The sequence below is a fragment of the Sander lucioperca genome, chromosome 17 (genome assembly GCF_008315115.2).
Source record: "Sander lucioperca isolate FBNREF2018 chromosome 17, SLUC_FBN_1.2, whole genome shotgun sequence".
NCBI lineage: Eukaryota > Metazoa > Chordata > Actinopteri > Perciformes > Percidae > Sander > Sander lucioperca.
The window spans coordinates 17,482,270-17,495,558 of record NC_050189.1 but is presented as its reverse complement, the minus strand read 5'-3'; the positions used below and the strand labels follow the sequence as shown (position 1 = coordinate 17,495,558).

Sequence of the window (13,289 nt, the reverse complement as noted above, 5' to 3'; positions counted from 1 at the left end):
GCTCAGTCCTGATGAAGGAGCCATCTTTATAGAAATCAGCTGGGAGGGTGGAGGACTTCTTTGTTTGACAGTGCAGAGTGAGGTCTTCTCCCTCCGTCACAGGGAGGACAGGACTCTGCAGGATCACTGGTCCACCTCAACACAGAGACAAACTACAGCATGTCATCCATTCACACACAGCTTCATCAATACTGACTCCACAGTCTGATCTTACCAGTGACAGTGATGTTGATGCTGTTACTGGTTGCTCCCTCTCTGGACTCACACCAGTAACCTCCACTGTCCCATATGGGGATGTGGCTGATGTTACAGGAAGTACCAGCAGGTCTTCCCCAGCCATCTCCACACTGAGTCCCGGTATTATCACTCGTGTTCCTCCTCAGAGTCCATCCGGAAGAGCTGTCGTCCTCCTCACAGCTCAGAGAGACAAACTGTCCTTTAAACATCTGAGAGCTGCTGGGACTCACAGTCAGAGAGGCTGGAGGGAGGAGGACAGAAAGATGCAGTTATACATGATGATTTGCATCCTTACAACCATTATTTTGTCCACATTCCTCATATTCCCCATTTCACTGTTCATTGCACTGCGGTTTCCCTCCTCAAACATTGTTCGAAACACAAACTTTTCTATCAGGGAGTGAATCACTTTTCAGATGTGATAGACAAAGTTTACTGACCTTGATTTGTTGTGCAGCTCAGCAGTGAGATCACAACTGAAGAAAAAATGAACCTCATAGTTTAATCAACAACAAGACATCAAAACAGAAAAACGGCATTGAAAAACAACCGCGCATTGACATGAGATAGTTATGGGGGGAAAACAATAATTAATGAAGTTCATACTCTTGTCTTAGCTATATACAATCTCTTAATGCTGTTGGATTCAGTCTTTGCATACATCAGTTACTCCATGCAGACATGTTTAAGAACTAATCTTTGGAGACCAACATTCATTTTAACTCACCCAGTAGCAGCTGTAGAGACGATTCCTCCATTTGAAAGGTTGGTCATCTAAGACTAGCGCATTAACGTCTAACCAGTCACACCGAGTAAAGCCCACCTCCTTCCTCTTGACGTGTCACTGTGGAGGTTTTTCTGACAAGCAGTTTGCAGGAAACAGGCTATTTTTGTTTTGTGTCTTTGTATCTCGTAAAAATGGCCTTTAAAACATCAAAATGAACAATAAGCTTGTGCACAGCTGGACACGTGCAGACAAATGCTGACAGTCTCTAATGAACCTGCATGTGTTTGAACTGTGAGAGGAAACCCACACACACACAAGGACAACATGTAACCCCTGAACACAATAAGGCAGATTCACACCTAGACCTTATGTCCTGTAACCACAGTAACAGTTACCAGGGTGACAGTTGTCCCTTTATGCTGTCATGTGTCAGCTAGCCTATAGGGTTAACAGACCTCTGTGTATACGTAGGAAGCATCTCTAGCTTTGACTGATTACTTTATAGTACTTGAATGTTTAAGTCTTTTGTTAGACCTAGGGATTTTAATGGCTATTTGATATTTTATTTAGGTTTAGGTTTAGGCAAGAATTAAATCCCCCTTCCAATACGACCATGGATATAGAGCCACTCGGCCAGCCATGCCAAAAGAATTATTTATTAACTTCAATATCCAACGAAAATATAAAATACAGCGATTTCAAGCCGGAGAGCGGAGTTCACTTCACAGAGAAAACATAAATACTTTAACCTATACTTTTCACGCTTGTTTGTTCCTCAGGAGTGTTTTAATCCAAACCACCATCTTTTTCCTAACCTTAACAAGTCGTTTTGGTGCCGAAACTTAAATGTCATCACCGCATGACGCTCACTTCTTCTGTCTAAACTTCACCACCACGGCGCCTGAAAGTAGCGTAATCTGGCGGTGCCTGTAGCCGGCTTACAGTCACCTGTTGGCGGGTAAACAACTGCCGCTGGTAGCCGGCATCCAGGAGCTCTGTAGTGGCTAAATACAGCCAGCAGCTGCTGCTCTTTTATTGTTCTATATTCACGTTACAGCGCTTTACTTTAGAGTAAAAAATACTTCTATTTTAGGTATATGATATGATATCATAGGTTTGTTTTGGGTGTAACATGCAATAAACCAATCAGAGATCATCTCCCATTCCCTTTAAAAGCCAGGCGCGTTTGGACCTTGGAGCATTGCTGTTATGATGGAGGATTTTCTCCATCATAATCGCTCTGTGTGTGTGCTGCTGTGCGTCCCTGTGTGTGTAACAAGCATAGTGTTACAGTCTAGGAGCATTTTACTAATGCTCTGTTAAAATAACAATGAAATGCTGCGTTATTGACTTTAGACCAGGTTTTTGTTGGTCAATGGCGCCATCACTTCCCGCTGCCTCAAGATAGCAATACGTCCAGAATGCACCTGAACACACCTCCTTGTAAGACTAGCACGCCCATGGGCCACAGATGGGCGCACGTGCTATTTAAACGACGTGGGCACTGGATGGGAAATTGGCACCGGGTGCAAGATAGGGCCCTGTATAGTCCCTTTCCGACCGGAGGGATTTTTGCAGTTCCTAGAACATAATATTCCTAGAACCCTTTTTTCTCGTGTTCCAACTGGACCAATTTGGGGATTATTTAGTTCCTCTGACCTGTAACTCTTTCATCTCCTTCTTCAGGGCAGGGTCTTTTTCCTTTTCCATTTTGCACATAGGAACCCTTAGTGACGTAGCAACGTCTGAAACACAAACAGTACATATTCTTCACTGTCTGTTGCAATTGGCCTACGTATGCTTACTCATAAGACAAACATCACGCATTCAACCAGCTGATTGTTAATGCTAGTTAAACTTACCCGTCGTTTCGTTTGCCTGTTGCGCTCTGCTCTTCTATCTTCTTCCATCATATTAATTAGGATCATATTACGCTGGAGCCTTCGTCTTCTGTGTTTCTCTGTTAAATACTCCAGCCTAGTCCTTAAAACGCCGCCGTTCAAACTGTTTATTCTTTATTGTAGCGCTAAAGTCAAGTGACGAGGCTAAAAAGACCGTTGCCGTGCTTGCGTCACTCCCTTACCCCTCCTACCAGTTCCTATGGCCACTTGGCCAGTGTGAATGCAAATGGAAAAACCAGTTTTGGGAGAGAGTAGTTAGTAGAACTGTTTAGAAGTGGACTGTTCCTATAACTATGGTCCTGTAACTACTTGGTCGGAAAGAGGCTCATGTTGTTTTGCTGTCAGTGGCACATGTGCGGTGTAGACAGCTGGTTGAGTGTTGAGTGATTCTGGTAACTGTTCACCTTCATTTTCTTTCTGAGTTCAGCAGACATGGAGGTTCATCTGTTCAAAGTGTGGAGGGGAAACCACCGTGTTTTAAACGTCATCATCGACTGCAGTGCCCAGTTTATTAGGTATTTGTTTTTAGTATTTGATGGATGTTTTTGATGAAAATACATGTAACACTGCACAGCAGAAATTACATAGATTAAAAATCACATAGGACACAAACTATTTCCATTGTCTGAAAACAGCACAGCAACAAGTTCAGACAATACAATCAACATGCTGCTCTTTTTTTATTGGTCATAAAAAGTGAAACATTGATATTAAATATGCTACATTGTACTTTGTAACCATTTATTTAAACAGACTGTACTGCCGCGATGTAAACAAATGTGTTTCTGCCTGTGGTGCAGCTTCCAGTCTTAGTTTGTTTCACTTTCTGTACCCTAACAAGGTTTAGACAGAGTACCAAGCTCTGGAGTACTTGATATCATGTCCTAATGTAGCTCGCACCAACCAGCATACCAAAAGTGTGCACTAAATATAGTTCAGCGTTGAGTAAAAACAGATCAAGTGTAGGAGATAAACAGCGACACATGGAAAGACAACTGCAAAACGACATTCGTAAGGCTCTCATGGCTCCATTCATCATCCTGTTGTTCCTTCTGTCTGAAGCAGCTTCTGGTAAATATCACCTTTTATTGTGAATAGAGTCATTTGGACACAAAATGTTTCTGACCAGTGTTATAGAAAGATGTCATGATGTCAAGTTTTACTTTTTTATTGTTTATTCTTGATTATTATTGTTTTTCAGACCCACATGTGCTAACAGTGTACCCTGGAGATGATGTCACTCTGAAATGTGAGGCTGCTGATGTCCCTATCAGTGTTGTAGAGTGGAGCAGACCCGACCTGGTACCAGAGTTCATCCTCTTAAACATCGATGGACACCCGCAAACAAGGCAACAGAACCCATCCTATAAGGACAGGGTGGACCTGGTGGACAGAGATCTGAAGGACGGAGACGTGTCTTTAACTCTCAAGAATGTGAACCGCTACGACAGTGGAATATACGAGTGTCGAGCTGCATCACTTGGTTTAAGACGTAAAAAGAGAGCCTTCCTTGACTCTGAGCCAATCAGAACCATCCAACTGCAGGTAACAGACTCAGGTGAGTGAGTTTCTCTCAGGGCCCTATTTTAACGATCTGAGCGCACGGCGTGAAGCGCCTGGCGCAGGTGCATTTATTTTATAGATCCAAATCCACGTTTGCTTGTTTGACGGCGGAAAAAATGTCCGTGTGCCGGGCGCATGGTTCATAAGGGTTGTACTTAGTGTCCTAATTATTTATAGGTGTGTTTTGGGCGTAACATGCAATAAACCAATCAGAGATTATCTCCCATTCCCTTTAAAAACCAGGCGCGTTTGGACCTTGGTGCATTGCTATTATGATGGAGGATTTGCACCGTAATATTTTAATTTGTAATCTTCTGCATGTGTGTGTGCTGCTGTGCGTCCCTGTGTGTGTAACAAGCATAGTGTGCGCGCGCTGTGCATAAGTCTAGGACGTCTTTAACGCTGTTAAAATAACAATGAAATGCTGCGTTGTTGACTTTAGATCAGCTGTTTGTTGGTCAATGGCGCGATCACTTCCCGCTGCCTTAAGATAACAATACTCCCAGAATGCACCTGAACACATCTCCCTTTAAGACCAGCACGCCCATGGGAGCACAGATGGGTGCAGGTGCATTTGCTATTTAAACGATGCGGGTGCTGAACAGGAAATTGACAACTGCGTCGGTCTTAAACTAGCAAAGACACTTGGTTCGGGCTTTGTGCCGCGCTGCGCCGGGTGCAAGACAGGGCCCAGAGTGTGTTTTTCTGAGTATCATGTTGTAGCATCAGAGAGGATGAAGGCTGCACCACTATCCACACATTTCCTGACTCATGTTTTTGTCATCTTCAGGACATCCCATGGATGAAAACACAATGAATGATGTATATGTGGATGGAAACTTCCCTCGTGGTTACGTTGACCGCCCGCTGCTCATGAATCGGGAGACGATCAGTTCATCTGACAAGTCTCAGAGCTCTTTACACCTGACTGTTTTCACATGTGTCGTATTAACAACTCTTTTCTTTCTGGGGGTGTGAGGACATGTGTAAATCTGCTGTTTGATCTGTGCAAAAAACATCTTCAAATCAGGTGTAAAGATGTCTTCAAACTGTTATATGTTTTTGTGTCAGGTTAATTGCACATTTTATATCATGTTCATTTTGTATTTCTGTTTTCTGTTTGATCATTTAAAGGGTTCATGGCCTCTGCTAAGATTGGTATTTTTCCAGCTAATGATATAAACTGAGCAGGTGATTAAACTATTTTAACAAACTAAAAATTAATGTTTTGTAAAAAAAAGCATCTAATCAATGTAAAGCATCAATGTGAAGAGAACTCGGAGGACGAGTCCGTTAATAAATAAGACTTTAAACTGTATTCATTATCTCCGAAGTAGAATGACATCATGTTTGCAAAAGTAAATGTGGTTCTGAAATAACGTGAATAATACAAAGGCCATGTACGTACTATTTAAATTAAATAAAACAATTATGTAATGTCATATAATAATGAACAGAACATGATAGAATAGAATAATTTACACACACCATAATGTGCCTAAGATGCTTTGTGTTTTACTCTTCAGTGTATCTTGTAAGAAAAATAAATACTTTATTTTGTTACATTTGGATCCTCAAGTTGTGTTTCTTTTATTGTCATTGTTTTGCACTTTTTGTACTTTGAACACAGCTAAAGCAGCTCAACATATCTAACCTTAGATTTTCATCAGAATTTGTATGAAAGTACTAGAAGAGTCTACTCATTACAGTTATTTTACTGCCAACACTCATGCCAGTGTCTGAAATCTCTATCACAGTTTATATTCTTTGTATTGTTTTAATTCAAGTGTATCATCAATGTCTGGACAGTTTTAAAGTCAATGCTAATAAAGCTAGCAACGTTTCCAAATAATTTTATTTGATCCATCAATGGATTAGAAGTTCTGTACGTTATAATTAAACAATATCAACTGATCTAATTACACTGAAGAGGTGATTTGATTCTGAGATTTTACAGTGCAATGGATTAAGTAAACATGCATTCAACAACTAGAAAACACACTTAACAGATTAAAGTTCACAGGTCTGGAAAAAGATGATCATTTAGGTTTCTAAGGTCAAACCGCTTGTAATGATTGTTTATGTGAAGGAATAGAAGTGTGTCTTTACACTGTATATGACATATAACAGTAGGCCTTTGCTTCATATCAGGTACTTGTTTGCTTTTGAATTCATGTCCTCAATAAAACTGAAACTCTGAAACTGAGAAAGGAAGTCCGACTTGGAATGTCCTGTAATCAGTGTCGATGTGTAGTACTGAGATCGGGGAGCATGTTGTTGGCTCATTTTAATTTGTCATCAGCTCAGTCTGAGTCAGGGTGTGGTTTCAGTGCGTCCTATGTGGCGAAAGAATATGACTGATGAACACAGATGCTGTTTCTAGTTGTATTTCTGGCTGTGAGCCCAGGCAAAGAGGTTCTCCCCACAACCCTTAGGAAGCAATCAAATGCACACATCAGCTTGACTGTTTATTCCCTCATATCAGTCATTTTCAGCATTCAATATTTATTCCAGAACTTTGCACTGCCACACTTTATTTTATTTTTGTAACATACAAACGTGCCAAAAGCTGCAAAACCATGCTCTGACTACCATTGCACAATGTATTGTGATCCATCATCCAGTAAAGATCTTTGAAGAAAAATGGGCTGAGACAACAAGAAGTTTGAAATGTTGAGCTAACAACATATAGTAATAGGAATACAAGGGTCTGCATTAAACGTCACCCTCAAACACTTCATTTTAACATGGTATGTACCACACATAACCCTACTAGTTAATGATACATTTTGAATCAATGGCCGAGGATGAACATGCCATTGCAAACCAGCCTTGCAAACTGAAAGGCACCAAACAGACATACCACAAATTTGTGACGTGCTCCCGAGACAACTGTCCAGAAACAGTTGACACCAACCACTTTGCCACAACAGTAACAAAAAAGGGGGAAAAAATTAAGAAAAAGAGCTGACACAACCCAAAGGGGAAACACCATAAACACTGCGCCCCGAGATGGCAACACTTACTTTCTCTTCGGACCCCGAGGAATAACCTCCCAAGGAGAGAACAAACGCTTCTACCAACCTTCGCTGCAAAACATGGTTAGTCTCTCTTGAAATTTTGGTAACACTTTACTTGAAGGTATCTACATAAGAGTGACATGACACAGTCATGACACATGAACCGTAACCATAACCCTAACCATAACTTGTCATGACAAAACCGAATGACACTTACTAAAAGAAGCATTATGTCATAAGCGTTTATGACTTGTTTATAATGTTTATGACATGTTCATGACAGTGTCATGCCACTCTTATGTAGATACCTTCAGTTAAAGTCTAACCACATTTTTTGAAAGGGAATACATATTTAGATTCTGATGATGATGATGACCTTTTATAAAAAAAAAAATGTATACTCCGCCCCTGCACACCTCCCTGCCTGTCATTTCCTTGACCTGTGTGGTTTATATGTGTATGACTCTGGTTGAACCGAAACTGTTGACTGTAAATAAAAAGCTGTTGACAGGCAGAGTAGTTCTGCTGGGCAAAGGCTGCCCTCTTGTGGCGGCTTGTGAAAGGACACCTGTGCTATTGGCCTTCCTACTTTCTTGCCCAGCTGTGAGTAACTGCTGTAAAACTTTGTATGAATAAAGATATTTACCTGCGTTTACAAAAACCTAAAAGTGTAAGGATGTTTCAGAGGAATGTCTTACTAGTATTAGTTCTGAATGTTTATGTTAAAACACTTGAACAGTGGCCATGGATTACAACAGGCCTACCGGGCAAAGGCCCAGGGACCCAAAAAGTCAGGGGCGGCCCCCCCTGTCCTTCATCTGCAAAATGTCTGACTGTATGTGTCAGCTACGAGGAAACAGGCTCTTTAATACGAGATAAGTGAAGTTATGATCAGCATGGAAAAAAAATCGCAAAGAGAAAAGATGCTCATCATTTTATTTTATTAGATCCAAAGAAATTAAAAACTTGACATCTAAACAAACATTAAACAACACCTCTCAGCAGAATGTGAACAACGATCAGCTCTTCAGATCCTGAGTTTAACAACCTACACATACAAGTCAAACTATGACATGCAGAGTTAGGTATAAGGTGAGAGAGTCAGAGACCTGGGGCCCGTTTCAGGAAGGATGTTTAACAAACTCTGAGTCTAACCCTGAACTCTGAGTTGATTTACCCTGAGATGGAAACTCTGAGTTTTCCAGAACTCCAGAACAGCTGATTTGAGTTGGTTCAATCAACTCAGAGTAGGTTCAGCTAAGCGCGTGCACCATCGCTATAAAAAGGCAGCATGAATGGAGCCATGATACTACGATTCACCATGGCAACAATCACAAACATCTGGTCGGCGGAAATACTTATGCGCACACACAGCGAGTTTGAACATGTATTTCGTTAAAAAAGCAACACAGCGGCTGCTGCAAAAGAGAGAGAGAATTTGTGTGGGAGAAAATTGCTGCTAGAGTAAATGTGTTAGTTCCAATAGTGTATTAATATCATATTTAATCATAAGTATAACATTACTGGTGAAATGGTATTGAACCTATAATCTATTTCATTTAGGCCTAGGTGCAATCCTGCGGGCAAAAAAGTCCTAGGCCTACTAATCCCATTCTGAGGCTGCAGCACCATCATTAACAGAATTTTAATTCATAATCTTTTATTTCAATCCTGTGGAACTCATTTGTAATGGCTCTTACTGGTTTGTGTCCAGGGAACACTACAAAAACGTTTAAAAAAACGCTTCAGAGCGAGTCACATTCTTCGGCGCTTTGCTACAGTGGCTTTACTAAAATGCTCCGCATCACCAATGTTGTAAGGAAAACTGTCGTTTGCTTCTTCATCAACGGGATCGTCGACAAAAGGAAATGCCATGTTTTGAGAAAAAAAAGCGTTTTATAGTCTGCCTAACACAGTTAATAAACCAACACTGTTTTTTATTCATGCAGATAACAAACTGGTCTAAAATGTGCCTGATACAGACTGAATGAATGAATGAATGAAGAAATGAAAGAGCGCTGTGTCAGAGGGAGGAGACTGAGAGAAACTCAAGGTTTATTGAAGAAAACCTGCTCACGACCACGTTAGGTTAACAGGCTCAGTTACCATAGTGACTGACTCTGAGGTTAAGTTACCTCTCTTTCTGAAATGGGCTGGAGTTACCCCTTTCTCTCAGGTTTGATTAACCTGATTGATCATGTTCTGTTTTCTGAAACAGAAAACCCAGAGTTTCCCTCATCTCAGGGTTAACAAACTCAGAGTTTTCACTAAACCTGCTGAAACGGGCCTCAAGTTTAAGTCAAACTACAACATGTGGAGTTCCACAGGGAAGTGTTCTGGGTCCTCCACTGTTTTTAATCTACAGAGGACTCTAACAATTTGAGCTTCTTTTCAGATCAGTTCAGAAGTGATGCTCTGTTGTGACAGCAGTGATAACATCATCCAATCCCTGCTCAGCCTGGGTGGATGGGGTCGTCACCACGGAGACAGGCAGGTCATTCCCTAGAGTCAGCGCAGGTTAGTAAAATAAGCTCCGTTAAAGACAACTGTCAGTCATCTACACCAGAGAGGTATTTAGAGATTGATTGATTGTAAGATCAGTGAATGATAGTGAGTGTTACCTGTGGCTCTGTCTCGATATAAAGACACCATGATGAAAGTAGAGATGCAGTACGGACAGAACACCACCAGGTGGACGACTAGTTGAAACACAAGGTGGAAGGGGTCTGAGGCCGAGGGCAGAGCTGCAGAGGTTGGTGGGCCTGTGGTCGTAGGTTTCCCTGTAGAGACAATCAGCTGTCAGGTGAATATCTGGATGAATGAACTCCTGAAATCAAAGGTAACCTCCTCACCTGTGACAGAGACCCAGCTGGGTGGAGACTCTCCAACACTGCTGATGTAGCACTTGTACAGGCCTTCATCAGACCTGGAAACATGGTGGATGGTCATGTGACCTGCAGGCTCAGTCCTGATGAAGGATCCATCTTTATAGAAATCAGCTGGGAGGTTGGAGGATGTCTCTGTTTTACAGTGCAGAGTGAGGTCTTCTCCCTCCGTCACAGGGAGGACAGGACTCTGCAGGATCACTGGTCCACCTCAACACAGGGACAAACTACAGCATGTCATCCATTCACACACAGCTTCATCAATACTGACTCCACAGTCTGATCTTACCATTGACAGTGATGTTGATGCTGTTACTGGTTGCTCCCTCTCTGGACTCACACCAGTAAACTCCACCGTCCCATTGAACCATGTAGCCAATTTTACAGGAGGAACCGGCAGGATTTCCCCAGTCATCTCCACACTGAGTTTCGGTGTCTCTGGATGTGTTCCTCCTCAGAGTCCATCCAGCAGAGCTGTCGTCTTCCTCACAGCTCAGAGAGACAGACTGTCCTTTAAACAGCTGAGAACTGCTGGGACTCACAGTCAGAGAGGCTGGAGGGAAAGAGGATGTGGTAGTTAAAAAAAATAGTTTTGTAATCTTGTCCTTGTTTTTAGTACTTTGTGAGCGATGTTTCACATTATCTGGGACACTGAGTTAATCATCTCATCTCTTTACACTTTCAGTCATTTAAGCTTGGTCCCAGGACCAATTTCTTACCGTCACTGTGTGTAATGTTTTTTTTTTTTTAACTTTATCTTACTCGTTTTCTACTTTTGTCCACAACAAGTATCTCTACATTGAAGCTACTCAGAGTTTCAAAGTGATGTGGTTAACCATATCTGGTATTCTGGGGGAGTTTCTGTATGTGAATGAGTGGGTATGGGCCGGCGGATGTAGATGTACAGTAGATGAGATGTATCATTGTTTATGTGCAGGTTTGATAAATACCAAACCAAAAGATTTTTCGTACAAACGGTTGACAACTTGTTGCACACATGCTTTAATTAATGAGGCCTCTGGCTTCTCAATGATAAACTAAAACCTCTATTTGAACAATCACAATAGCCCTCTACACATTCTAAAAGTACTCTAAACATGACCTTTTCTATCTAAACAAAAAGTTGACTGACCTTGGTTTGCTGGGCAGCTCAGCAGTGAGATCAGAACTAAAAAGATAAGACATTCAGGTTAGCTGGAGTTTGGTTTGGTTCAAAGTTTAAATAACAAATAAAAAGAACATGCTTTAAAACAGGCTTTACAATCATTACTTTCAAAATGCCACTCATAATTTTAACATTTCAGGAGCATTTTGTAAGCCAAACATGGCTGTAAAAACCAGACTATAGATTTCTCAGTTTTCGTTGCATTTCTTTCAGCTGATGTTTTAAGAAAGACAAAGCGTTTACTTACAGAGCAGACAGAGTAGAGTTGTGTCCTCCATCCTGACAGTTGGCGAAATGATGTCTACACTTTTTTCACTTCATAGTCATAGTACATCAAGTAAACCCTACTTCCTCTGCGCCTGGCAGTGTCGTTTCCGAGAAGCCACCTCAGCCAAAGTTGAATACTTTCGTTGCACATGCAAGCATTCTGTCATGCAGGCAATATATGCACATACATACATACATACACACACATGCATCCGGCATAACATGAAAATGTGTACGAGTATGAGAATATGTGTGCAGAAGTATGTAATGTAACTAAAGAATATATGTATATGCAAGTGAAGTACTCAATTTGGCCAAGGCAGCTTCTTATATCCTTGGAAAAAACTGTAGGTGTATTTCAGAGGAAGTGAGAAGAGCGAGACATAAATAGACTGGGTAGCTGCACACTATGAAACTAGACACCAATGATCAACCAGAGCCCTGTATTACGAATTAAGATCAACATTGTCCTGCATTTCTTTCAGTTACCCGGCTTCACCTAACCTAACAACCGCAGTCCAGCATAACCCGTGTCACAACGGTGGTTAACAACTAGTTCAATCAACCCAGGGTTTCCCAATCCAGCGAGGTGCGCATTCACATAAAAGAGGCGGTGTTTGCTCTATATGACCAATCACAAAAATCTACCAGAGCTGCATATTTTATATAAGAAGAGCAAACTATGATTCTACAGAAATATGAAGAGCACAGACACAGGTTTAACAGGCAACAAAGGCAATGCAGTCGCTGCTTCCTATAACAGGAAGGAAAGCACTTCCCCATCAGTCAGGCACAAGATCTGACCATAGTTACACTTGTGCTTTCCATAAACTGTTGTTGCTTTAGCCTATTATATAATCAGTTGTAACCCTGGCAGTGGTAACCGATCGTGGGAGAAAATAAAAAATATAAAAACATAATTCAAACCGAAGTATGCATTGGCAACATACGGCTCAAGAAACCGACAAATAGCCTATACATAATTCCCTCCGCTGAAAATCTATATCTTTCATAAAGATACCCATCAAGGGACCACAATGGAAATAAGCCCCAGGGCTTTATTGTGTTATCCTGACTTTGTTTTTTTTATTTATGGCGCAAAGCTGTATTGTATTTTATAACGAAATGGTCAAATAAAATCAATCAATCAATCAATCAATCAGGGAATGTTAACGGGGTTGTCGGTCTCTAAATGTTTAAACTTTTATGAGCGCACCAAGCTCCACATGATCTTCTATAAGAGAAGTCAGTGTTATCAATCAAGTATTGATTGATCAGTAGGCGGTGCTTTCACACCAGTTGATCTCTCTCCAACATAACCTGCTCCCGACCAGGTTAGGTGTTCAGCATTAGTTACCACGGCGATTTAACCTGGTAACAAGTGATCTACCGTCGTGATACCCAAAACCCTGGGTTGAACCTGAAGTTACCTCGTTAACGCCAAACCTTGCTTCGTAGTACAGGCCTCTAGTTCATTGCCAATTAGTTTTCACAACAGTGGTGTAGTCTAGTTTTTTGTAGTGA

The 13,289-nt window shown here is 41.3% G+C and overlaps 3 protein-coding genes across 5 annotated transcripts in view; 1 reads left to right on the top strand and 2 right to left on the bottom strand.

The window, feature by feature from the left end:
• The window catches only part of LOC116059868 (low affinity immunoglobulin gamma Fc region receptor II-b-like), a 347,874-nt gene that overhangs the window by 241,531 nt on the left and 93,054 nt on the right, over positions 1-13,289 (bottom strand). The window lies entirely within an intron of this gene.
• LOC116059873 (butyrophilin-like protein 1) overlaps positions 3,800-13,289 on the top strand; it is a 267,674-nt gene continuing 258,184 nt past the window's right edge. Inside the window, exons 1-3 of one of the 3 annotated variants that reach the window (XM_031313140.1) lie at positions 3,800-3,936; positions 4,067-4,423; positions 5,219-5,434. In XM_031313140.1, the coding sequence (XP_031169000.1) occupies positions 3,849-3,936; positions 4,067-4,423; positions 5,219-5,406 (633 nt within the window). In that variant the 5' untranslated portion in view covers positions 3,800-3,848 and the 3' untranslated portion in view covers positions 5,407-5,434. Of the gene's footprint in view, positions 3,937-4,066; positions 4,424-5,218; positions 5,727-13,289 lie in introns of those variants that run through there. The other 2 variants (XM_031313141.1, XM_031313139.1) reach the window with 2 other exon arrangements.
• Positions 10,248-12,209, bottom strand: LOC118493562 (Fc receptor-like protein 5). Its single transcript, XM_035993979.1, has 4 exons — positions 11,746-12,209; positions 11,466-11,501; positions 10,623-10,886; positions 10,248-10,543 (listed from the first exon to the last, which is right to left on the bottom strand). The coding sequence occupies exons 1-4, from the start codon at positions 11,774-11,776 to the stop codon at positions 10,248-10,250; spliced, it is 627 nt and encodes a 208-aa protein (XP_035849872.1). The 5' UTR covers positions 11,777-12,209.